Source organism: Wyeomyia smithii, chromosome 3, assembly GCF_029784165.1.
Source record: "Wyeomyia smithii strain HCP4-BCI-WySm-NY-G18 chromosome 3, ASM2978416v1, whole genome shotgun sequence".
NCBI classification, from domain to species: Eukaryota; Metazoa; Arthropoda; class Insecta; order Diptera; family Culicidae; genus Wyeomyia; species Wyeomyia smithii.
In genome coordinates this window covers 46,523,964-46,550,046 of record NC_073696.1, presented here as the reverse complement: position 1 = coordinate 46,550,046, position 26,083 = coordinate 46,523,964, and the positions used below count along the sequence as shown (strand labels likewise).

The window sequence follows — 26,083 nt, the reverse complement described above, 5'->3', positions numbered from 1 at the left end:
TCAATTCTTGACCGATTTTCGTTCTTGACCCGTTAAGAGATTGGAAAATTTGTCTGATTTTAGTATACGGGACCTAAAGAGCCATTGGTCTCCAAAGGGTTCTCGTAAACCCGGATCTTCCGGACCATGTTCAAGATCGTGAATCTGCTCCGAAATGGCCATTTCGGACAACTGATCAGATGAACTCGAAATGAATGAAAATCAACTCCTGGAGTGATTTAATGAATTTTGATACCAATGTTGTTCGGTTTTATTGACAATTGTACTAATTTGTCTCACCGGAACATGCTCCCGAAGATTTACAGGAACCAGATGTGGTCACAGGTTTATGTAGATCCCGGATTCTAAAAGAAGACTGATTTTCCAATTTTTTGACAGGCCAAGATCGAAAATCGGTCTAAAAATGGAAAAGCCAGAAGCATTTCATTTTATGGGTACCCGGGTACCCTACCGAGTACTTATGGGGTAAACCCTGCCGAGTACATAACGGTTAAAATAGTTCGGGGGGATTGGAAAAGTGTCGCTCGACTGGGAGCTTTAATCGATTATTGGAAAAGTTTGCAAATCAATTTTATAATATGAAGATGAGTGCTGACAGAGGAACAGATAATGGAAAAAATTGATACACCTTAGTTGGTATTTCACTTTACTTTATACATTTCGAGTATTTCATCTCAATGAGCTACTTAAATTGGTTCTGTATGTACATAAGGTTATTTTACGCGGTGATAGGTGAATGACATGACATAACATGAATAGTTTTGGTTTTATTTGGGATTTATTTATTTCGTCAAGCAAATGTAGACTACATTCAATATTTCATTACAGTTGTTACTTATAGACTATAGTGTTTTACACTATACCATTATTCATTATCCATCGCGTTGAGAATAAAAGTTACAAATTCCAAAAGATTCGAGGGTGTTGAACGACCTTTTAAGAAGCCATGCTGTTTACTAGTGATATGGTTTTTTACTTGCTGAAAATTTTGTCATTTTCAAGTGATTCAAAAGTTTTGGAATGCAAGAGATAATGGCAATTCCACGATAGTTACGAACGTCAGATTTCGCGCCTGATTTAAAAATAGGCACTAAATAAGAACATTTCCAGGTTTCGAGAAATTTCTTACTTTTCAGAAATAAATTGAAAAGACGTTCTAATGGAACTGGCCCTTTTGATGCGCCTAAGCTTTTAAGTGCGTTTAAGACTTCGTGTTGAGAAAGTTGGTTGACAGAAAGAGTAGGGAACATATTCTAAGCAGCTTTAGGAACCGCCTGTGTATTGAGACGAAATACTCGAAATGTGTATATCAATCTGTTCTCTATCTTTTTTTCTGTCAGGACTTGTTTTCAGATTGTAAAACTTAGTTAGCATACTTTAACAATAATCAACTAAAGTTACCAATCACCCCGAACCTATTTTAAGCAGTTTCCATCTGTTTCGCAGGCGTTTTTTCTCAACACCTGAAGTGGCTCCTGAATGGCTGCAATATAGGTCGATTTGTTTCGAATGGTGATTTCTGTGTGATTCTTAGTGATTACCGGTATTTCTAATATTTGTAAGACAGCTAGACAATCAAAGTATTCGTTTCCATCATTGAAATTGTCGAGATTGATCAAAATCCAGGAGTTTAAGGCCTGCTTTCTTTGACTGATTAAAATAGGCGCCACTGCTTAAGCCGTTCCCTACCCTACATGATTGGAGATTTCGGGGATGAACGCAAAAAAGTCACGGTCGCGATCTTCTTCAGAGAATGTAGGTTTAAAAGATTTTTTTTTGCTTTCGGCTAGAGGTCTTATGACTTTTCCACAGGTATTTGGATTCAAGCGTTTTTTAAATGATACATTAGATTTAGTAAATAAAAATTATAAAAAATTGTATCTCAAAAACGTAAATCCCTACTACAACATTGTCAATGCGGCGCTTGTGAAAAATGGATAGTTAGACTTGGAAACAATATAAATTAATAAAAAATTTATTGCTTTTTCACTATTAAAGATACAAAAAAACAATCCATAGCAGTCCATAAAACAAGAAATGCATTTTTCATGTACTTACTTACCCAAGTAACACACGTTGGTATAGAATAGTTGACGTTACCTATTCCATGACATCAATATCACCAGAAAAGCGCAAAACATGAAGGCTAGTAGAACAAGTACCGATAACTGCATGAAAGCAAGCCAACTTGATATAATTAAGTGGCAAAATACATCTCGAGTACTAATACGGCAATGCGCAAATCTGTTGCTATGACAACTGTTAACCAGCGCATGCGCAAATGTGTTGTGTCTGCGCAGTGCAACTAGATCGGCAATTTCTTTTATCAGTGGCAGTTTTAATTGATAATAAAATGATGACAAAAATTAATATTCAACTATTCAAAAAAAGTTGTTCCTTTCGCTTGAATATTGAAATTGTTTTCGCATAGTTTCAACGTTATCTGAATATGAAATCTAACAAAACAAGAAAACGTTGTTAGATATACAATAACAAAAATCTGAAGAGATATTGGTTACACTGCAAGCGTTTTGTTTATCTTTTGATGGCGCGTCAAAACCGCTTCGAATAAATATAGAAATCGTTCATATAATTTAAATAATAATTTGATCAAGTAATTTGGAGTTAGGTGTTGAATGCTTCGACTACTGTACGAAGGAAAAGCATTCTACAGGTACGTAGTTTTGTTATTAGATTGTGTAATGTCTTACGAAAAGACCAAGTGATAGTGATTGTCATTCTTGAACTCATGTTATTAAAAACATCTCCAAAACCAGAAAAAAAGAGCTTGTTTCCGAAATGCGGTTGTATTACTGATGAAAAACAACTTCAAACACAATATAATAACACAAGTTTGTAGTACACTTATATGACTACTTTAGTTGTTACTTATTTTCTAACATGTTTTGTGTGTTACTTGGGTACTTTCCTGGTGAAACATCCCTCAGGATTTCACCTGCGTCACAATGTTACGCCAACGTCCTCGGTCCATAGCAGCCTGTCTCCAGTTTCTTGAGAATCCCACACTTCCAAGATCTTACTTCACTTGGTCTGACCACTTAGCTCGTTGTGCACCTCTACGTCTTGTACCGACCGGATTCAAGACGAACACCATTTTTGGGGGATTGTTGTCCGGCATTCTTACAACATGTCCCGCCCATTGTGCCCTTTCAGCTTTCGCGATTTTCTGGATACTGGACTCGCTGTAGAGTTGCGCCAGCTCGTGGTTCATCCTTCGCCTCCATACGCCATCCTCACATACTCCACCGAAAATAGTCCTAAGCACACGTTGTTCGAAAAAGGCCAGTGCTTGCAAGTCCTCCTCGAGCATTGTCCATGTCTCGTGCCCGTACCGGACTACTGGTCTTACGAGCGTCTTGTACATGATGCACTTGGTACGGGGGCGTAGATTACCAGACCTCAAAATATTGTGGAGTCCGTAGTAGGCACGACTTCCAGTTACAATACGTCTGCGGATTTCTCTGCTGCAAATGTTGTCTGACATTACCAAGATCCGAGATGTACAAATTCATCAACCACCAGTTTGGTGTACTTTTCAGCAACCGCCTGGAACGTCCTTCCGACAAGGTCCACGTCGTCAGCGAAGCAGATGAACTGGTTGGATTTATTTAGGATCAAGCCCCGCATGTTAAAGGCCGCACGTTTCATCACACCTTCAAGCGCAATGTTGAACAGAAGGCAGGAAAAACCGTCCAATTGTCGAAGTTCCTTGCGTGTTTGAAACGGGCTTGGTAACGCACCCGAAATCTTCACACAGCACTGTAAACCATCCATCGTGGCCTTGATCAGTCTTGTTAGTTTCGCAGGGAAACCTTTTTCGTCCATGATTTTCCATAGCTCTACACGGTCGATAGTATCGTGAAGTGTGAATAACTTCCTTAATAACTTGATAACTTCCAACAAACCTCCCTGCTAGCGGAGAAAAACGATCTGGGAGCACTTTGTAGGCTGCGTTGAGAATCGTGATCGCTCGGTAGTACTCACATTCCAACTTGTCACCCTTCTTGTATATTGGACATATTACTCCCTCCTTCCACTCCTCCGGTAGCTGTTCTGTATCCCAGATCCTGACTATCGGCTGGTGCAGACAAGAAGCCAACCTGTCCGAGCCCAGTTTGATAAGCTGATTTGTTGTTCTTGAGTTGCTTGATGGCATCCTCAATTTCACCTATAGTAGGGGTCGGAATATCTCTCTCATCCGCTGTGCTGACGAAGTCGTTTCTCCTGCCGTCTTGGTCCTCTGCCTCTGCGCCATTCAGGTGTTCATTGTAGTGCTGCTGCCACCTGTCGATCACCTCACGTTCATCCTCAAGATTCTTCCATCCTTATCCCGACATATTTCGGCTCGCGGCACAATGCCGGCGCGGGATGCGTTCAGTTTCTTGTAGAATTTACGTTTTTTTGCGAACGATACAGCTGCTCCATTTCCTCACACTTTAACTCTTCCAGGCGGCGCTTTTTGTCCCGGAACAAATGGGTCTGCTGTCCTCGCTTCAGTTTATATCGCATCACGTTTTGACGGGTCCCTTGCTGCAGCATCAATGCCCGCGCTGCATTATTCTCGTCTAGAATCGTCTGACACTCCTCGTCGAACCAGCCGTTACGTCGATTCCTCTCGACGAACCCTATGGCACCTTCCGCTGCGCTGTTAATGGCTGCTTTTACATTACTCCAGCAGTCCTCTAGAGTGGATTTAATGAGTTCACCCTCTTCCAGCAGTGCTGCCTCAAGGCTTTGCACGTAATCAGTAACGACTTCGGGGAATTTGAGTCGTTCCAGGTCATACCGTGGCGAGCAACATACTCTAATAATACCTTATTGTAAAGGGCTACGGCATTAGCGATATCAGTGGGCTGTTCAAGTGCGCTCCAGTTTACTTGAGCCCGTAACAGTTCAACGTTCGCTCTGCGAATGTGAAGTTGGTGTATACATCAGAAAATTTCATAGAGTGACGAATAATTAATTACACACACAGTGCGGGGTGAAACGCGTCAAGAGAAACAATCATTTCCGGTGCTTCAGAAACGTGGCAATTGGGGTCATTCACAAAAACAAGATCCAGGCAGCGCAATTGGTGGTTGCAAACAGAATTGATTTGCTTGAGGCTTAAAAAAGCGGCACCATCGAGCTAATTGCGGCTCGCAGGCGTAAACACTGATCGAGTGGATCGGCGATCGCAATTCCTTGGATATTTTTTCCCATACTACATTCGGCGGGTTGATATCACCAGAAGCCAGAAATGTATCACACATACTCATGCTAGTAGTGATGGTAGAATCAACAACATCCAGTTGATCCTGCATAATATCGCAATCTAGACGATTTTCGGGAGAAATTGAAGGTGTTTTTCGAAGACAAACTATTAAATTATTATTATTGTTAGTGTTCCTTAAGAGGATTTTGTGTCGAATTTTGTGATTGTGTTGGTTGTGTAGAGGTGTTTAAACTGAACTGTCTTGTGTTTATTGCCGGTAAGTTTGTACAAGTAAAGTAAATTATTTATTCACAAATATGTTTGGAAATATACAGAGGATTACGAATTGCGATCATACGAATGCGTCACGTAAATAATAATTTCGTATAGTAATACTCCTTTCGGCCGGCTATCTGTAGCTCAATTTGCTTCTGATAACTCTTACGTCAAACCGTTAAATAATAATAAGCGTAACTAAATTACTAATACAGATCGGACTCGATTATCCGGTGACTCCATTATCCGGATTTTTTTTTGCTGTTTGTTTTTAGTGTTCATTTTGGAATTTCAGTTTTACTATCGCATTCAGTAAAATTGTTACCATTTCTGTCCTTTCTGGCATGTTTGGGATGTGTCCGAGTTTATTGAAACCAGTGTTAATTTTTTTTTTTTTTTTGGTTACGTAACATAACGAACGACAATAATTATTTTATGTTCGTTGAAGGCAAATTTGTAAAAAAATGAGTATTCGATTATCCGGAAAATTTGATTATCCGGAGTAAAACTTTTTTGACACTCCGGATAACTGAGACCGACCTGTGATATAAACTTTATGTATTGAACCCATGTGTGTGTGGAACCTTTCTAGAACCCACTGTCTGGCAGTGATATAGTGAAAAAAAAAAACAGTGCAATTATCTTTAACTTTATGTATTGAACCCATGTGCCTTTTAACTGGTTTCGAGGTACAATGCTGGCTTATATGTTCGAACCCCGGCTTGGCAGAGACTGTTAGTATTAATCTAGATTTCTTCTCGAACTGCAATGTTGACCAACTTTTTATTTGACTAGTATGAAAGTTGAAAGTTCAGTGGAATAATGGAGCGCATCGTAAACACCGTGGAGTTATTAAAATTACATGAAACTCCGGTTGTGAATCTCCAGAATAATATAATTTTAGAGCATTTTTAATTGACTATTTAGCAATATAAAACGAAAATCGAATCAAAATGAACACGTTCACGTTGGCTCGGAAGTGCATAAAGTTTTCCCGTAAGCAAACGTAGAAGCGAGGAATTCGGCGAGCAATTACTCTGCGGCCTTTTGACGCACTTGTATCATAGTTAGAGGCACCAAATTGGGTAGAAAGCTATAATTTCCCCTTGTTTTAGTTGGGGTTCTAGAACAAACTTGTGTTGATTACCGTTATCGACCTGCAACATCTAACAGATGTATCCCAGGGTCTCGCTTTCTTACTAACAATTCTCATCTTACATAATATTTATAAGCACACGTAGATAGTGTTTTAAGGAATGGTTAAACTAACAATCCTTTTTCTGTTTCTCAGCAGTTGCAGGGACGTAACCAGTCCGGTAAAAATTGTCTGAAGACATCGGACCTTTATATAGCAACATATCCCAAGTTGTATGTAGCTGCTCACGAACGAAGGTAATTTGTATGTTCAACGCGTTGTTTCACGCGGGTTGCTAAATTAACGAGTTTTTTACGAGGCACTCCTCGCGTAAAAAATCCCAAGCATTAACACATAACATTGTAAACTTCATTTATTGATAGCACACATTCAGTAAATTCACAATTTCGTAACTATTCGGAGCATGGCGTCGGGGTGGTCGAAATTTCCGATTTTCTATATGTGGGGGCACGTGCGGGTACTCTAACAGGCATCGCATAGCCATACGAGCGAGTCGGTGATGAGAAAAGGCCAGTCAGTGTATCAGCGTTTGCAAGGTTAGAGAAAGTTAGAAACACTAACATGAACACATAAATAAGCACCATCTAGAAAATAAATACTCAAACTAATTACGTTAAATTGCTGGTTGGTATAATTAATTAAATAATAAATTAAATAAATTTGTTTGCTTTTACCTTGAAAGAAACGATTATTGTAGTTTGCTTTTAGAAATCGAACTAAACTGGAATCGTTATAGTAAGTATCATTTATACGGTTTCAACACTCTGCCCTATATATGAAAAAAGTACATTGTCTTATCAGAACGTGACGAGCGTGACCATACCGTCGTGAAACTAATTCTAGTTAGTTGTAAAATAAAAAACGTCCATAAACCATCAAAAATTTGACGTTATTGGCATTTGCGGATGAGTTCTGTTCGTTCAGTAGTCAAATTGTCTTTGAACAAAATACAGCTTTCGCTGTGTACCCTATGGTTCCAATCGACAAGAAATAAACTCAAATCAACTAACAATAAGCCGCTTTATTAAAAAAAATCACAACACAATTTTCAAACTATTTAAGTTAGTACCATCCGTGGTGATGATGATGGTGGCGAGGATATCCAAAACCGTATCCTCCATAACCCCCGTATCCTCCGTATCCTCCATATCCGAAACCATCGTAGCCGAAACCACCATAAGGCCCATAGCCACCGTAGAAACCAGGTCCGCCACCGTAATAGTCGATGTTGATGTCTATCTCACCAAAACCTCTCTTTTTGCGGGCAGCATATTCGCTAACCGAAGAGTTCTGTTCCTGAGTTAGTTGGGCAAGTTCTTCTGGAGACTGGCCAGGTTGCTCCTGCGCCACCACAACTGGCACTTGCTGGGCAGTCGGCTGTTGTACAGCAGCTTCTAATCCTGTGGCTGTTTGAGGTTGTGGTAAAGCAAACGTTACTCCGACGATAGACAGCAGAAGAATCAATTGGTCCGAATGCATTTTGGATTGGGTTAAATTCCTTCAAAGAAAAGAAAATGGGTAACGATGCAGCCTTTTTGAAATTAGATGACAAAACAATTATTATGTCTGTTTGAGTCCCTTTTATTTGTTTCGCACGTTATCGTTACTGCGGATTCACAATAATCAAAATTCAAACTGGTTTCACACACCACTGATTAATTATTATTAGTTCATCATACTTAAGATGACAGAATCGATGAACAAATTATTTTTTGTTACCTACCACAAACTGGCAAAAAATTTCCGACACTTAAAATTTGAATAAAACGTCACCTTTCAGCCGAACGAACGCGAATTGCACTGATCTGAGCTCAGACTACAGCTTCCCAGTATCCAAAATGGTCTTTTATACATCAAATCGTCCAAGCAGAAGCAAACGACGCCAGCCAGGCAAAAAAGAGATATCATTAAGCTTACACATTTCCTAAAACATCGCGAATTTCCGCACTTGCAAAGTTTTCCTCCCCCGGGCCATTCGGTTCCGTCTCAAGGTTTTTCATCAATCGTGGCGCGACGATCTGAGCTCGGAACAATACTCCGGCAGTGACATTGTAGACTACATTCTGCGTTCTCACAATGCGCCGCCCGCCATGATTTTTACGTTCGCAACGAACGCGCCAAAACATTTTGCCCACTACGATGGCAGAAATTACCGGTGCTATCTGCTTCGCACAGGTTGGCAGCTTCCCACAGGTGCGTATCGGATAGGGTTGCCAAACTTGAAACTTCCCAACCACCAGCTTCAACTTCTTAAAGCATAGAGAACATAATTTACAAACAGAAACCTCAATCGTCGGTATGTAACTTTCGCATCATGATTCAAACGCTTGCCCAACATCATTAATAACATGAACTCGCCGATTCAAGTTGGTCAAAAATAACTCAAAATGATAGAACTCCGATAGTTGTGTTTGTCAAACCGGTTTTTCACCAAATTAGCCGGTCACCGGCAAGAGGGTTATGTTTACAATCTGCTGAATATCGTAAAATAAAATGGCAGCGAAATCAGTGGAATATTGTTCCATTGCAGAGAACTCCCGATTTAATACAAACTTAGTTCTCATCCACGAATCATTTACATTACATGACAATAAAACGTAAATACATTATTTTACATATTATTATCATGTACCTAATTTGCTTTAATATTGCATTTATTTGAGTATAATTTAATCGTTACTGCAACTCATTTTGTTTGCATACTATTTCATTTTAATTTAAGTCATTGTTATGTGGTTTAACCCACAACAATCACATACTTTATCTCTTATATTAGGTGCGCAACTACTTTCCCGCTGTTTTTTTGTTATAAAAATGTAGCTTAATTTTGCATAACTGGTTACCTATAAGTCATTCAACTTTGTATCATCTATCAAGCAGGGTCCGTATACCATTTTAATAGAAGTGTTCGTCTTTTGAGGTTATCATGACCTGTATCATCGAACGGAAAAAGTGTTAATAGAACGACATAATATCTGGGGAATATTAAAGATGCTCAGAGAGAGAGAGAGAGAGAGATAAGCGGTGAAAAAAAACGCCAGTTTGGCAACTAGGTTTCACTTGTCAGAGCTGCCAGATCTCTTCTCAAGGCGCAATGTTGCCTAACTTTTTAATTCGACTCGTATAACTGGTGGTGGTGGGAAGTTTGTACCGTAAACTAGGATGACTTTGATCACTGTTTTGAAAATATCTAATATTTCAAGAATATACTAAATACAAAATTGTTTGATATTTCTAAAATGCGTACAGACATGCATTGAGTGAAATCCAGTATTTACTTAAAATTTTTGACAACATTGCCGCTGTTTCGTTTTGTTTTACACCAACCATCATTCGAGAATGACTGACCACTTCATTGTTTTGATGAATTTAGAGTGAAACTTTGCTGCTTTAACAAATTTGAACAGTCTAAAACGACGCAAATGAGTTTGTAAACATAAGAATTGTGGGCCATTTAAATTCCACGTAAACAGTTTATGTTGGAGAATGTCCAAGATTCATACAAAATTTTCAGAATATATATATGAACGATTGCGCAAGGAGAGGGAAGGGGGTCTAAAATCACCAAAAACTAGTCCACGTGGAATATGGCTTATTCAATAGTCCAAAGATGCATGTTACGTGACGTCTTGGGTTGTCATTAAGGAGAAAACATGTCATACGCCGTTGAGATTATTGGAACTCAAAATTGCCTTAGAGAAAAAAAATGCAAAAATAATAATGAAAATCGTTGTGAATATATTTTGATCTTGAGAACTGATCTGAAAAAAAAATCTGTATGCATGATAGGGTAAGGAACGGCTTAAGCAGTGGCGCCTATTTTAATCAGTCGATATAAACGGGCCTCAATCTCCTCAATTTTGATCAATATCAACAATTTCGATGATGAGAACGAAAAGACTCACTAGCTGTCTTACGAATACATAAAATACCGTTTACCACAGAAGAATCGAAAAATCGAATCGAAAGCCCATCAAACGAAAAAAGTTGCAGCTATTCAGGCACTATTTGCGTGCTGAAGAAAATCCCCTGCAAAACAAATGCAAACTGCTCAAAAGGTTCGGAGTTATTGGAATTGTGTCCCTCGATAGGAACTTTAATCGATTTTCGTAAAGTTTGCTAAATCGGTTTGAGAATCTGAAAACAAGTGCTGACAGAGAAAAAGATAGCGACCAAATATATAGGGTAGGGAACGGCTTAAGCAGTAGCGCCTATTTTAATCAGTCGAAGAGAACAGGCCTCAAACTCCTGCATTTTGATCAATATCGACGATTTCAATGATGGAAACGAAAACTTTGATTGTATAGCTGTCTTACGAATATAAGAAATACCGTTAATCACAAAGACATCTGTGAACAATTGCAATTGAAACAAATCGACCGTTATTGCAGCCATTCAGGAGCCACTTCGGGTGCAAAAAAAACGCCTGCAAAACAGATGGAAACTGCTTAAAATAGGTTCGGGGTGATTGGAATAGTGTCCCTCGATTGTTAACTTTGATTGATTATTGTTAAAGTTTGCTAACTTAGTTTTACAATCTGAAAACAAGTTCTGACAGAGAAAACGATAGAGAACAGATTGATATACTCCTGTTTGAGTTTCACCTAACACATTTCGAGTATTTCGTCTGAATATACAGGCGGTTCCTAAAGCTGCTTAGAATATGTTCCCTACCCTACTTATGTTTGTATTTCAACTTAGAGATTTCGAGTATTTCGTCTTATTACACAGGCGGTTTTTGAAGCTGCTTAGAATATGTTCCCTACCCTAGCATGTTGTTTTGTATCTACTTAAACCGATTGTTGGTTTGCAATGAAAACCGCTCAGAAACCCTTTTTTTTTTCAATTTAAATTCTAGCATGAAAAACACTCTTCATATAGCAGAAAATGCTTGAATAGTCGCAATTTTTACTTATCTAAACACAATTAATGAAGATTACGATAAATCCCAAGCTCTATGAGCGCCTTTTATCACAAATTGAAAGAAGAAGTAGAGTGATCAAAGTCACCCAGCTGATCAAACCCCGGTCTACGGTAGCTCAGATAGCTACGTAACTGCCATGTTTGTTCAAAATTGAAAATTTGGAGAGGGGCAGGTTGTTCAGCGTTACTTATTGGTACATTGTTGTATTGTTACATACTTGTGTACGACGCCTTAGATAATTTTCACATACATTGTGATTGGTTCCTTGTTGGGGATATTTAGAAGGCCACATTTGATGAAAATAAAAACTCTACTACGCATATGCCATAACGTTGATTTGCTCGGAGTTATTCAACTTTGAAGTTACTTGGATACTCTTCCATAAAGTGGCTCTAGCTTTGAGGTCATACTTAATACTTAATCAATACTTAATAGGGTAACGGGGGTATTTTGACCCAAATGCATATTTTGGCCCACGCGGTAACATTTTACCCATTTTATCTGATAATTTCAATGAATATTAGAAAACTATGCATGCAACATTGAATAAAACACCTAAGAATCATACTACATTATAATTTTCGACGAAAAACTGGCTCTAGGTAGTGTTATTTTGGAATTAGTTCATATATGTTCAAAAAAAAAAGTTAAAAATGTGGTTAAACGCATGGCCGAAATATGTTTCCCTCTTTTTGAAGCGAACATATTTTGGCCATGCCAAATTTTGCCATCTCTTTGTTTACCGTTCGGCCGTTGCACGTGAACAAAGAAGCAGCTTGTGACAATTTACAGGTAATTACTTCTTAATTTATCACATTTAATGATATGAAATTGGATGAGACTGGCTGTCAAACCGCTATAAGCCAAATCATTTCATTTTTAAATGCCTAAAATTTACAAAAAATCACAGCACAAGGATGTTTTCCTCAAACCCATTATTTTCGCTCTAAAAATACCGATGATGATCTTAAATATAATTAGTCCGAAATATTTCCATACAAGACGATATAAAGGTGGGCCAAAGTAAAAATTTGGTGGACCAAAATGTGTTTTGAGTACTTCGTAGAAATTTTGATTTTTTTAGGATATTTTTCAATGTATTGCATTGTTGAACGGTGTATATTAAAATAGACACTTAGCTTTTAACAATGGTATAATAGAGTCGGTATTTATGTTGAAAAACTGTGTTTGTTTTTAATGAACTGTGCGAACACTTCCCAAAGCTGGCCAAAATACCCCCGTTACCCTACTTAAAGCAATTCTATTAGTTTCAATTGTAAGCTGAGAACATTTTTTTATTCTCCCAGCTGGTCTCGTGGTACAATGCTGGCTTAACAAGCCAGTCGTCGTATGTTCGAGTCTCGGCTCGGGAGAGACTGTTAGTGTAAGTAGGATCGTAGCGCTAGCCCCGCAATTGTCCTGTACACTCAACAGTTGGCTGCGAAGTCTGTGTATAATGAACAGAAGGTCGAGTTCCGATACGGAATGTAGCACCAAGGCTTTGCTTTGCTGAGAACATTTTCTACTAGATACAGCTTTTTCATAACTAAATAAATATATAATTCCACATTCTGGAAATAAAAATGTTTAAAAGAATCACTGTTTTAAACGTATTTGGATGTTTTTTCACCTCTGTCGGAATCTCTACTGAATATTATCTTCGCTGGTTGCTCCTCCGACATTCATGGCCAGCCCACTGTAGTCTACCGTATTTTGTCAGATTGATAGTATCTGCATGTTGGTATGCTCCCTACTCCATTCTCCAGTTTTCAGCCAAGTATTGAAAGCAGGATCCTACGCTCGGAGACTCCACGTGCTCGCCAATCGGTTTCCTTCATTGAGCAACACTCATGGCCGTAGACTGCCACCAGGAGAATCAGGACAAATTTCGTGCGGACATGCAAATTTCAATATAATAGTCGTTCGAATGATACACTCAATTCCTATTACTTTATATGCAATAGCGCAAAATTGCCCTTTAGATAACAAATCTGTTACTTAAAAGGCAATAAATCGTCAAAAATCTGTCCACGTGGTATGTGAATGGCCCCTTACTAGTTTCTTCTATCTACAATTCATCCGGTGTGCGTGTATTAGTTCGCTCGTTGTATGCATACGGAGTAGAGAAAAATATGATAAGAGCTGCCAAGCGGCGTTTTCCCCCGTCATACAGTATGCAAACGTTGATGATTTCAAAGACTTTAAATGCGTCTTGAAATCACATCACGATCTGTAAACTGCGTTAGAGAAAAACACAAACATTCACTTTCTTGCAAGCTATCTAAAACACACACACTCACTGGTTCATGGAAACTCATTTGGACCAGTTTGAAGATACAAAACGCGTGCCCGTCTAGAACAACATTCGCAAAACCGGCAACTCTGATCACATGGTATTACCGGTATTACATATTTCCATTTCAAGTTACCACTGAGGAACGGAACAAAAGTGTTTCTAATTAAACATTGAAGGTTGACGGTTGAGATTCTGATTATGTGTGAATAAAGGGAACATAAAGAACCTGATCGTTACATCAATACAAATGCAGCGAGTGAAGTCTCGATACAACTGCATTTCGGTTGTTGGTTGTATGTTCTCCGACAGAAACACATACAAGCGTGCCAGCATATATTTTGTTACTTTTTGGTTATTACACTTTGTGTAGAATGCGGGGTCATAGAACACAAAAAGTAATACAATGTTGCTATGAAGTAACAAAATCTTCCTCGTTTCTTTTGGGTGTACTAATACTCCACGTTAGTAAAAGTTGCACCATCTGCTGCCGTGTTCGCGCTGCGTATTTCGACATTAGCGCTAGCGTACCTGCATGGGAACTACAAAATATGTATGAGATTGCATGACAGCGCCCCAGATGCTATTGTCGTGCGATGACTATTATTCGATTGGAAACTTTTGTGGCGGTGGAGCAAGATACCAATGTTACGTCTGTTAGTATGCGCTATAACCTTCGATGTACTCATCTCACATTCTTGAAAAAAAAAAAATACTCTAAATGGTAGAAATATAGGTATAAGATGAATTTTCACAAATCCTAAACCACGACTGAACGTATTCTTATCTGTTTATACTGCGTTGAGGATAATTGAAAGTTGCCAGATCATTCAATGGTTGAATTATTGGCATAGACCACAATGATTTGCGGCGCTGCATATAATTTTGTTATTGCTTTGAATGCTTTAAATATTTTGAATAATACTAATATTCAAACAGTTATATCAATACCACAACTTAGTGTTTTTACACCATACAAATAATGTTGAATTCTGCACTGCTATCGTTACCTAGGTTACCGGTGGTGTACGTAAACAACTACAGCGGATATCAAGGTGACCTACTACGACGCTCTGTGGCTACGTTCGTTTACTAAAACCATGAATCGGATGATGGATATTGGGCCATCGTGAGATAAAAGTGCGAGCAGAGATGAATATGGAAGCGTTGTAAAAAATGGTTTGTTCCACAAAATTTAGGTTTAATTTTGCTAAGTTTACTATATTTCTGGGCCATTCTACGAGATCAGGTAAGCGTATTTTGTTTCCTTTTTCAATGATTTTGTGATAAATTTGATGTTTTATTTGTGTATTTTCCGCAAACTGGACACTGAGAAAAATGGACCTAAATCCCCACTATTTAGTAAACGCCGCTGAGCTGGTAAGATCATAATTTCATATAAAGTTTAGAGTGGAAGTAAGATATGCCTTAGTATTTATTTTGCTATGGACACGTCGGTTGCAAAGATATAAGATTCACTGCAGGTCGTAATATCCTATCGCGGGCTCGTGGGAAACTGAATAATTGCCAGTAATAAAGACATTTGGATCTGATCTTTGTTGAGATTATCTTTCCTATTGTGACTGAATGGTGTTTTCACCGACTCCTTCAACATCATAGGTAAGTTTGATTTGGTTAGTAATGAACCAACAAACGAGTTGATTCGCATTTCCTTTATTTCATACAAAATCCATCGCATAACTGTTTGAATTTCAGGTTTCCTTTGGTTAATCATTTGAAGAGCTCGTCATCGTCAGAAGGGTCGTCTATTGTAGGGCGCTCCGGGAAAAAATCCCCTCGGTGGAATCGCACTGTAAGGATCATTATAGAGCGGTTGCGCACCATTGTAAGGAAGAGAATTGTAGCCACCGTTAAACGGACTCAGGCCAAGCGAGCCAAAACCAGGATTTGCTAGTCCGCCAGAGTAGAGCCCATTTCCGTACAGTCCATAACCGGATAGGCCGTTTCCGTTTCCACCGTACGGATATCCACCAATTCCTGGATATCCGGAGTAACCCGAGTAACCAGAATATGGATTACCCATTCCATAGCCTTGGTTAAAACCATACGGTGAGTATCCCAGTGCTGAGCCTGAAATTTATGAATAATAAATTGTGATTACTTGATTGTCAATTCTCAGCAGCAAATTATAAACCTAATAACTGTCTAGATTTTCTGCTCAAGTCGAAAATTCGCTCTTCAGCCGCTTCCGTAGATTTTGGACCAGCAACGTCCTCATCGTCAGTTGATGCAGCATTCACAATTCCCAGCACTAATAAGACCACTAACAAAACAAGCTTCATTTTCACTTAGTAAATTTAGCTAGACTACTAAACACTAGTACTACTGAGTATACTACTGGATCTGGTCCACTAAACTACTGACAAGTCCAAGTTTTTCAGCTCGGTTTTTATACCAAGTTTGCAAAATCAACCAAAATCATTCCAGGGAGTTAACAAACGATACAATTGTTGGTTGAAATTTTCTGGACAACGCATATGCTCATGCTTATGCAGATAGCGCGTAAATTTTAGAGCTCATACCGACTAATTTACAAGCAAGTGTTAGAAGTGTCTCAATTTGACGATTAAAGTCAAGGGTAGGTAGTCATTCCTGTGGTCATGCTGGGTATTCCTTTGTCTGGTCGGTCGGTCACACAAAGTCATAAAATTATACAATAGGGTAAATAACCTCTGGATGAGGGATCGAATGGTACATGTGCTTAAGTATGAAACTTTGGTATGGAAGAGGTAAACAATTATGGTAAGCTTGTTTTACATTAACATTATCTTTAGGTATAATTTCAAATTGATTAATGCAAAACTCTCCTAGGTAGTAAAATTACCTTCCGCATTAAGCTTATTATAGTATTATCGTTGAAACGCGTCAGTAATAATATAAACTAATGGCACACTGACCTTATAAAACCAGTTAAATTAATCGAACCCAATAATTAGCTAGCTACGTTCTGTTTCGGCTGCAAAAACGAATGCAGACAGGCATGCAGACAAACGAAAACAATCTTCCACCGTCAAGTGGGAGGCCTCGCCTTTAGCCGCCATCGCCGTCATCGTCGTCATCGTCTACCAGAGAACTGGTTTAGAGTTTATTCACACCAGCAGCGGGCCTTTTTTCTTGTTTACATCCATGACATTGAAAATTTTACTCGCATGAACCGGTATTGTGGGCTTATCCAATGGGTGATTCATTTCCGAACGAAACAACATACAAACACATAGGGGAAGAGAATGTTTTTCAAAATTCTATTTATTACGAATCAAAACTGTCAGATCGTCACTAAATTATTTATTCCACGCAACAGAACGCCATTCGTCGGTGGTCCCCCATTGAAGTGGACAATTATCATTCAGTTAGATTGCAGAGATTTCAACGTTAGATTAAGCTATGAACATTTTGGCACTTCTCGCATCAACTCACAGTATACGAAGAGCAAATATTCTGCGCGAAATGTCTCGCTCTTCTCTAGCGGCGGTCCAGTTGAGGAAATGCTATGTCGCATCTCACATACTATTGATCAAAGCGGGCCTGTGAAGCGTAGAACTAGAAAAATATGATTTCTCTATAGTGACACCATATATCTCAGCAACTCAGTTTCAGGTTCAGTAATTATAAGTCTAGAGTACAAGTTTTTTAACTCTTTGAAAACATTCCTCATTTGGTTCGTAATTGTGTCAGTTTTCTATGAGATTATTTATAATAGAGTTTTGTACGTTTTTGAGTTATGTTATTACCTTTCTTTTTTATTTTCTCTCAACTTTCAACGTTTTAAATTGAAAATTTTAGGCACTTTTACAATTATAACATTATTTTGTTAAACCTCCGAATTGGTTTAAAAGTACAATGCTGTCCCAACTTATCAGTTGTAAGAATCACTTGACCCACTGGAATTGATAAACTCGAAACACGTAATGTGATAAATAGAGAAACCTGTTCAAAATGTGATCCAATTTTAAACATGTGCTCAACTCTAAACCAGTTTGTTGCTTGAACAAACAGACAATGTCAACTGTATTATTAAACAACGTAAATACTTTGAGTAATTACCGCAAATGTCGGTCATTAACTCATCGGTTTGTTGAGATTGCTTCAACTGATTTTTATCACTATAGTGATAGTGAAACTTTTCATTCGATAAATTATTTCTTCGAGTTGGATAAATGCCATCGCATTGGTATACATAAATGAAAAAACAAAAACGCCGTCGAAGGTAAAGTAACCTTTTTGAAAGGGAACAGTTTCCTTCCTTCAATCACAAGGCTAACCAGATAAAGCAGGACAAAGACAGTATGCAGTCAACTGGGTTCGCCACAGAAGGCAGAATCACGAAAGGCAGAAGCACGAAAGGCAGAATCATGAAAGGCAGAACTCAATGACCGTACACACAAGGCAGAATATTTCAAAAGGCAGAATTTCGAAGGGCACGAAAGGCAGAATCACTGGTAGCAAAACCTGACTCACGATAGCCAAGTGCGTGATGGCAAATTGGTGCGAATCCTGGTCACGGTATCAAAGCTGCTACTTTAAATTTATTATTTAATATTATTTGGTAACCAGACATAATAACTTGTCACAAGCAATGACCAGTTTTGATGGAAGGTGCAAATCAAGCCTAATTATTAGATCCGAAACGCGCAAACTGGTTTGGCTCAAGTTCTAAAGACTCTCACGGCATCGCGGATAGTAATTTTTCGATGTTAGGTATAACTTACACTAGTCTCAACGGTTTGTTGGTTATAATTAACATAAATAACTCATGCGGCGAAGACGCATAATCGAGGGCAAGGAACTGAGGCGGCACAAAGCCGCCGTGGTTTCCGTGGTCCGAGACGGCCGCCGACCCGCCGTCGGAAGCGGCGCCCTCTCGCATACAAACAACTGATCTACTGGTTTTCTAGGATTATTCAAACAGGTTTTCTTTCCCTCAGTTAAGTCCGAACGAGCGGTAGCGAGTAAGGACAGCATACACTTGGACAATAGAGTCGGCCAAAGGCCGCGAGTGTGTGTTGTTAGAAAGAAAATAGACCATTTTTTGATTCTGCCATTCGTGCTCTTTGTGATTCTGCCATTCGTTTTTCTGCCTTATGAAATATTCTGCCTTTCGTAATTCTGCTTTTCGTGATTCTGCCTTTCGTGATTCTGCCTTTTGATATTCTGCCTTTCGTAGGAGACCCTAATAAAACTGGTTCACAACTGGCGACCTTGGGGAAAGTATGAGACAGACGAGGTGATTTAGCCGATTCTTCTCGATCAATGGTGTTTCGTCTTGATGGTCGGCTTGTAGATTTGATGATGTTTCTGCCTTTGTTTCGAGTCTTTTTAGCTCGTCTGTAATAATCAATCGGATGCATAATGGAGTTGACTAGATTATTACAGACGAGCTAGAAAGACTCGAAACGAAGGCAGAAACATCATCAAATCTACAAGCCGACCATCAAGACGAAACACCATTGATCGAGAAGAATCGGCTAAATCACCTCGTCTGTCTCATACTTTCCCCAAGGTCGCCAGTTGTGAACCAGTTTTATTATTACTGCTTAGTTTTTTTTTTTTTTTGGGTCAACCTTACGCCCGCTCGAGTATGGTGCAATGTACTTTCAGGGTGTTTTGTAGGATGCATTAATCAGATCAAATGCCACATTCGATGGTTGCTAAACTTTACTCCGTTTCGGAGTGTGCAAAGCATTACTCACAAAGGTTATCGCTTGTTGGCTTAACCATGAATATCGTGAACCAGGAATTGCATTGGACAATAACCTTTAACAGGTGGGCACCAAAGACCATGAGCTGCTTGAGAATTTACACGCTAGAGTGGTTTTCAGACATAGGTTTGACGGCAGACCGTGAGAATTTCCTACAGATTGTTATCTTTTCAGGATATTTCCATTTTGATCGAAGCACATGGACTATTGTTTTGTTTATTATAATAACCAGAAAAAAATAGTTGGTATGACACTAGAGCATGGGCATCACACAAACTTTTTTCACTTCCCAGTATTAGAAGCACGTTTCAAATCTTCGACCTCATCCTCTCGGTATGTTTTTCCAGCTTTCTTTGAACCGCGTTGCATTCCACCGCATCCCAGTCGTCCAGGCAGCGGATTCATTCCGTCATCCGCTCCATTTGAACCAAAACCAAAACCGGGCCCACCACGACCGATTCCGCCAGCGAGCACCGGCAAAAGTCCGGCCAGGTCAACGTTTTTGCTGAGGCTACGAAACAAAGCCATATTATCCCGGAGGATTTTGATTTGGGGATTGTTCCGTAGCTCCGAATTGGCGAACGCGCTTTCCACTATCTGCATGGCTTTCTCGCGCAGCTCGGGGTTCATCGCAAGCATGGCCAGGGGCGGTGGTAAAGTTTCCACGAGAACGATACCGGCAACCGTTAAACAAATGACAAGCCTTCGTGCGATGGACATCATATCGTGGGTTAACTACTGTGAACTACTAGTTCGCGCACAAAGTCACGAGACAAATGTCAGTTTTCCGGTAAAAACTGTTTTATTTATGTTTCGCTTCCGCATTCATCACAATTTTTGTTATTAACAGAGCGAATCAGTTTTATCTTGCACTTATATCGCAAATGATTATTATTGTGATAATTGCACATCGTATTTGGTGTGCTTCAAGTGCGTAGTATGACAACAAGCATTTTCTGTTTGTTTGTTACTTTCGTTTCATACCTTTACTGTTCAGTAGAAAACAATTATCTCGAACACATATTTACCTACTTTATGCTGAAAAAGTTTAGAACATTCGATAGTTTTATTGAAAACATGTACGTCACATGATACAGAAAGTTTGTAAATCGAGAAATTGTATCAAAATAAATTAAACAATTGTGTTACTGCGGTTTCTTTGGTAAACATCCTCACACTTATCACACACTATATCATCTCAATCTTATATATTACATGTATTTCACTTATTTTTGGGATCCAATTTTTCCCAGTTTTATTTTAATCATTCTCTCAGATTGGTGTTTCAAAAATGGTGTTGGCCACCTACGGCCACCGCCTATGCCTATTTTCAATTTGACTCACGTAGTAGCAGCAGCAAACGGTATTACTCTTGAAGCCAGAAAGCAGTAAGCAGATGGTGGAAGCGGAGGCTACAAATTCTCAGAAGGAGCTGTGATTGTTATTTGTCCTTCGGCTCATCTAACTCGCAAAGTCGAAAAAAAAAATACGAAAAACGAAACATGACGCCCATCAGTGATTTTCATTTTTCTTCTAATTATATGTTAGTAATAGCATGAGAACACGGTCCTTCGGCAGAACAAAAGTTGGTAATTGGAAAATTATTGATTTTCATTTTAACTTCAGAAAATCCGAATCTGTAGAGTGATGAAGAAAAAAGAAATAGCTCTTATAACCGTTTTCTAAATACTCTGATAGCTTTTAATTCCCCTTTCAAAATACTGTGTTATTTAGGATAGTTAAGCATGTTGTACGTATATAATATTAATAACATTAAAAGGTAACATTTAATTTTTACGCTATTCTGGTAAAGACAGGTTTTGCTTTAAAGTTCCAACCGGAAAAAATAGAGATTATAGCTTTTTAACCAATCCTGTGAATTTAGGTGCCCCTTGCCAGCAATATTTTTTCAGCGAAATAAATGATTTTTTTCGTTGAAGCGACGAACCCGGTGAACAATTACTATGCGACACTTTAACGTAAGTTGACGTGTTTTGACAATGGCACAATTATCAGTAATGGTAAAAAAGCTATAATCTTCCTAATGAAATTAGTTATTTTGAGCTTTAGGGCAGCATTTCGCTTCGCTTTTGTCGTCCAGTATAATTTTCAATAGCATTAGTTTATGTTAAATATAATAAATAACGATGACACTCTTCAACAGAATCGTTTATCCATTGTGAGATTGTTCAACATCGGAAACTTTTCTACTTGAAAATTTATCGAAAATGCTGTTTGGTTAGATTCAATCATTTGGTGTTATCAGAAAAGTTTCTTAGGGGCCATCCACATACCACGTGGACAGATTTTTGACGATTTCAGGAAAATAGGCTGAAGTGTAAAAATTTCATCCAATAAGAGTATATCTGGAATCGGGATAACGTTTGCTTTGAAAAAAATTGACTTTTTTCGGATGGTGATTTCTCATGGAAGGTAATTACATCAGCTTACTTGCAAACCAATTCTACGCCCTTTCGAGCGGTTTTCCAGTAGTTAATTATAACAAACACTATGGCGGACGAAAACATGTGTGTAGGGATATTTTTGAGTTCTTTCTTCGGTTTATTTATCAATTCCCCCTCAGTTTTCGCGACAAAATTGTTTAAGTAGATCTTACGCTTCAAGTTTGTCCAGAAATTCTCGACAGGACGTAGTTGGGGGACGTTGAGCGGGTTCGCCATTCTATCTCCCCCAATGACTGCTTCGATATGATATTTCTTGTTCAACGACGCAGGTACATCGTACTAGAAATTTCCTCGTTCACGGCCAGTCCGGAGCGAAAGAAGAGCGGCTTTGACATCCTTCTCCCTGATTGTCAGCCACAGTAGTATCACAGACAAAAAGACGTGTCTCTTCGAACGAAAATTCTGAAAAATCTTCGTCCTTATTCAACACGTTACACTCATGCCCCACCATGTGAACTTATTGCCTACTAACTTATTTTCGTAAAACGGTTTTTGTCTTTACTAATGGGTGTGCACGCCTGCTTAAATCAACACAAGGGCACGCTTACTCAAAGCGACATTAGCGGCATTATTGCCTACCAAGCAAAATTTAAAAATGATCGTTATTTTTCTGGTCGATGAACGTCATCGTCATCGAGTGGCACGTCTGTTTGTCTGTGGTAGTATCTTATTGAGGAACTTAGTGTGTAAAAAGAATTTTACCTCAGAGCTCACTTCCTTCGTGGGATAAGTAAAATACCCATCCAGGCTTGGATAGGTCCCATGCACTTTTCGTTCATGTTTTTAATACAAACGACAATGCTTAAAAAGCGAAATCAACCCCATATGCTTTTGGTTTCTGTCAAACAGACAAAAATGGCCAGAATCCTTTATCGGTATTTCCAGAAATGTGAATAGAACTTCAGACGTCATTTCGAAATCCAAGATGGCGACTTCCGGTTTCTTGAAAACCAGTGATGGCCTGAACTCGTGCAAAGTTGAACTGAGTAACACCTTGAATCTGCTTCCTCTCGATAAATTGAGTTTCTTTGCACCGCACACTCTGATCGATTGAGTTTAAATGCCTGCAATGCATGCAGTGCACGATGTATCCAACGATGCAGGCGATGATGTGACGCGATGAGTTTTGTTTTTAGATCGAATTTATGCTTTCAGCAAGTTTTAAAACTCACTTGGATACGAGTGCAAAGTCACACTGCCTACTCTGTTGAAAACACCCTAAATTGGACAAAATCATCCAATGTGGGTATTTCCGAAATTGGGGCGATGTTCAGACGCTAAGTCCGACCAAAGACATAATTTTAAATTTCAACGAGGCTACTTCTGGTCAGGGCCGGCGTCACATTATTTTCCCGAGTGGGTAGTAAGGAATAGGGAAGGTTCATGGGTGACAAAGGCGAAGCCGGGGGGGGGGGGCTGTAGGGTGTGGATTACGTTCTGATACCTGACCTGAACAAAATTTTACAAAAAGTCGACAGTGCATCAAGAATAAGGTGCAATGGAATGTTTAAGAGAAATTAGATTTTCGAATTTCGTTCAGTAGTCATGTTTCCCATTAATTTCCCATGGAAGGCAATTATATAGGCTCATTTGCAAAAGTAATTCCACGCCCTTTTGAGTGGCTTTCCGAGAGTTTACCGGAACATTCGCCATGGTGGACATGCGTGTAGGCATGTTTTAGAGTTCTTTCTTTGTTCTACTTATCAATTCCTCCTCAATTTTCGCGTCAAGATTGTTGAAGTAGGTCTCACGCTTCTGGTTTGTCCAGAAACTCTGCATGGGATGCAGCTGGGGAAAATGGGTGGGTTGGCCGACCTGGGTACCGCATCGATTTTCAGCCGCTCCATCTCTCCCAACGATTGCTTCGAGTAGTGGGCCCACACAAGATCCGGCCAGAGCACCGCGTCTTCGTATTTCTTGATAGACGACGCAACCTTCGACAGGCACTTCGTACTATAAATTTCCCCGTTCAGGGCCAGTACGGAGCTTCTCGCTAATTGTCAGCCACAGCAGCACCTTCTTTGGGAACTTGGTGTGTGCAATGAATTTCACCTCAGAGGTCACTTCCTTCGTGGGTAAAGTAAAATATGGAGTGCCCTGCCAGTCGTTGTCGCCGGAAAAATCGACTCGACCATCGAGCAACTCCGAGACCAACGGACGGGACTTCCGCTTTCTGATGTCCATGTTCGCCAGGTACTTTCCCACTGTTTGGCCGGTTGAACCGACCTCCCGATCAAGCGTACGCAGCGATGTAGCCACTTCCCCCTCGGTTTTCCTCTTCAGTATTCTTTGGAGCTTCTTGTCGCTCAGGGTCGTCGGCCGTCAGGAACCGGTCTTTCTTTCGATACTCTGATTGTAGTCCAGCAGTGCCAAGATGTTCTAGATACCGGAACAAGCGTAACCGGCGTCCCTTTTCCGTACGATTTCTATTTTCGACGCGACGAGGTAACGTTCTTTGAACGCGCACACTCCTGAACGAAAAAGCTTTACAGTTTTCGCCATTATTGTTAGAGTTTGAGTCATTTTTTTTCTGCTGACTCATGGGTAACTATGATTGATGCTTCATGGGTAGTTTCGTCAGTGCGTGTAAAGGTAAACTCATGAAAAATCGGTCTTTATTGAGCATTTTTTTCAATGCTAATTAGGGCTCAACAATTTTGTCTTCTCGAAAAAAATTTCCATCCAAAATTTGAGCTTAATCGAACTTCTGAGAGGGTTTCACTCTCCGTCGTGAAAGTCTTACATTTTTGACCAACCAAAAAATACACAAGAGTAGTTCTTGAAGTTTCAGAAATCGATTTTTTATAGCAAATCACTTAGAAATGCATGAAATATAGGGAACTGATGTTGTTTCATAAAAATTTGTTTTGAAAACAAAAATTAAATTTCAGGGACATGAAAACTTTTGCGTTGGGAGACTCGAGGTACACCAGAACACACAAGAGACACTCCCAGCTCGAACATTTCTTTCATCGATCGAAGAACTGTAACTTTGACCGCTTTTAAGGCTCTACTTCGCAAAGTCCGATTGAGCGCAAATTTGGCGTGGGAAATTTTTACGAGAAAACAAAACCTTAGAACTCTATCGTAAATGGAGTTCAGAACTCTATCGTAAATGAAACAATTAAAAAATAATAATCGTTTTCTCTGAGTAACGTTAGAACTGTACATAAGTCTGTAGATTTATAACCTCTCGCTCAACGATATCCATAAAAAAATCTGTTGCTTGCAACAGTACTTTTTATTTGGTTTTGTCCGATAGCTCCGTGTGGGTAAGTACCCACATGGATATTTTCCGAATGGGTACTACTACCCATACTACCCACATGAAACGCCGGCCCTGCTTCTGGTATCTGGAAAACAGTCGGGAAGATGGCAAGATGCTGGAAAACAACATCAGACGCCATTTTAAATTCCTAGATGGTAACTTCCGTGCCACCCTTAGGCGACATCCATAAATTACGTAACGCAAAAACCCAATTTTTGGACCCCAACTCCCGCCCATATGAAACAAAACGTAACACCAACAGCTACCTCCTCATAAAAATTACGTAACGCTGTAGAAGAATTTGCTCAACAAAAATGCTTGTTTTTAGAGAGTCTCTCACGAGTTTTTTTGTTACTTAACGCTGATCTTACCTCCCCCCTCCCCAATGTAACAAATCGTAAGCAAGTAAAAATTGTCCAGAGTCAACGCAAGGCGCAGTGTACGGGAGCGCAGATTCCTAACCGGATTTAGAGCAACCTTTTCTGGTGGAACTTTTGATTTTATAGATTTATCATCAGCCTATGACAAACACGCAGAGGAACGACGACGAGGATCACAGGTTGCCGGTTGTCAGTGATGAACTGTAATTCATGGAAAACAACCACGTGTGCGGATGGTGAAGTGTCCAGCAGAAGTAAAACACTTGAAATCTGCGCGAAGAAATATACACTAACTTCGCTTTTTACGCGGTTTTTTTTCGCGGATTCCGGAATTTACGGTTTTTTTACGCGGCACGTATCTCCGAGTAAAAAGCACCTTTAGTGTA

The 26,083-nt window shown here is 39.4% G+C and overlaps 2 protein-coding genes across 3 annotated transcripts; both read right to left on the bottom strand.

Annotated features, from left to right (window-relative positions):
- Positions 1–7,643: 7,643 nt before the first annotated feature.
- LOC129732073 (uncharacterized) lies at positions 7,644–8,465 on the bottom strand. The gene is made up of 2 exons (XM_055692565.1): positions 8,371–8,465; positions 7,644–8,145 (listed from the first exon to the last, which is right to left on the bottom strand). The coding sequence occupies exon 2, from the start codon at positions 8,124–8,126 to the stop codon at positions 7,710–7,712; it is 417 nt and encodes a 138-aa protein (XP_055548540.1). The 5' UTR covers positions 8,127–8,145; positions 8,371–8,465; the 3' UTR covers positions 7,644–7,709.
- Positions 8,466–15,285: 6,820 nt separating this feature from the next.
- Positions 15,286–16,232, bottom strand: LOC129731946 (shematrin-like protein 1). Of its 2 annotated transcripts, XM_055692347.1 has the most exons (3): positions 16,020–16,232; positions 15,734–15,955; positions 15,286–15,675 (listed from the first exon to the last, which is right to left on the bottom strand). In XM_055692347.1, exons 1-3 carry the CDS (start codon positions 16,165–16,167, stop codon positions 15,596–15,598), a joined length of 450 nt encoding a protein of 149 aa, XP_055548322.1. In that variant the 5' UTR covers positions 16,168–16,232; the 3' UTR covers positions 15,286–15,595. The 2 variants fall into 2 exon arrangements, with proteins under 2 accessions (XP_055548322.1, XP_055548321.1); XM_055692346.1 differs by having other exon boundaries at positions 15,299–15,955.
- Positions 16,233–26,083: the final 9,851 nt, after the last annotated feature.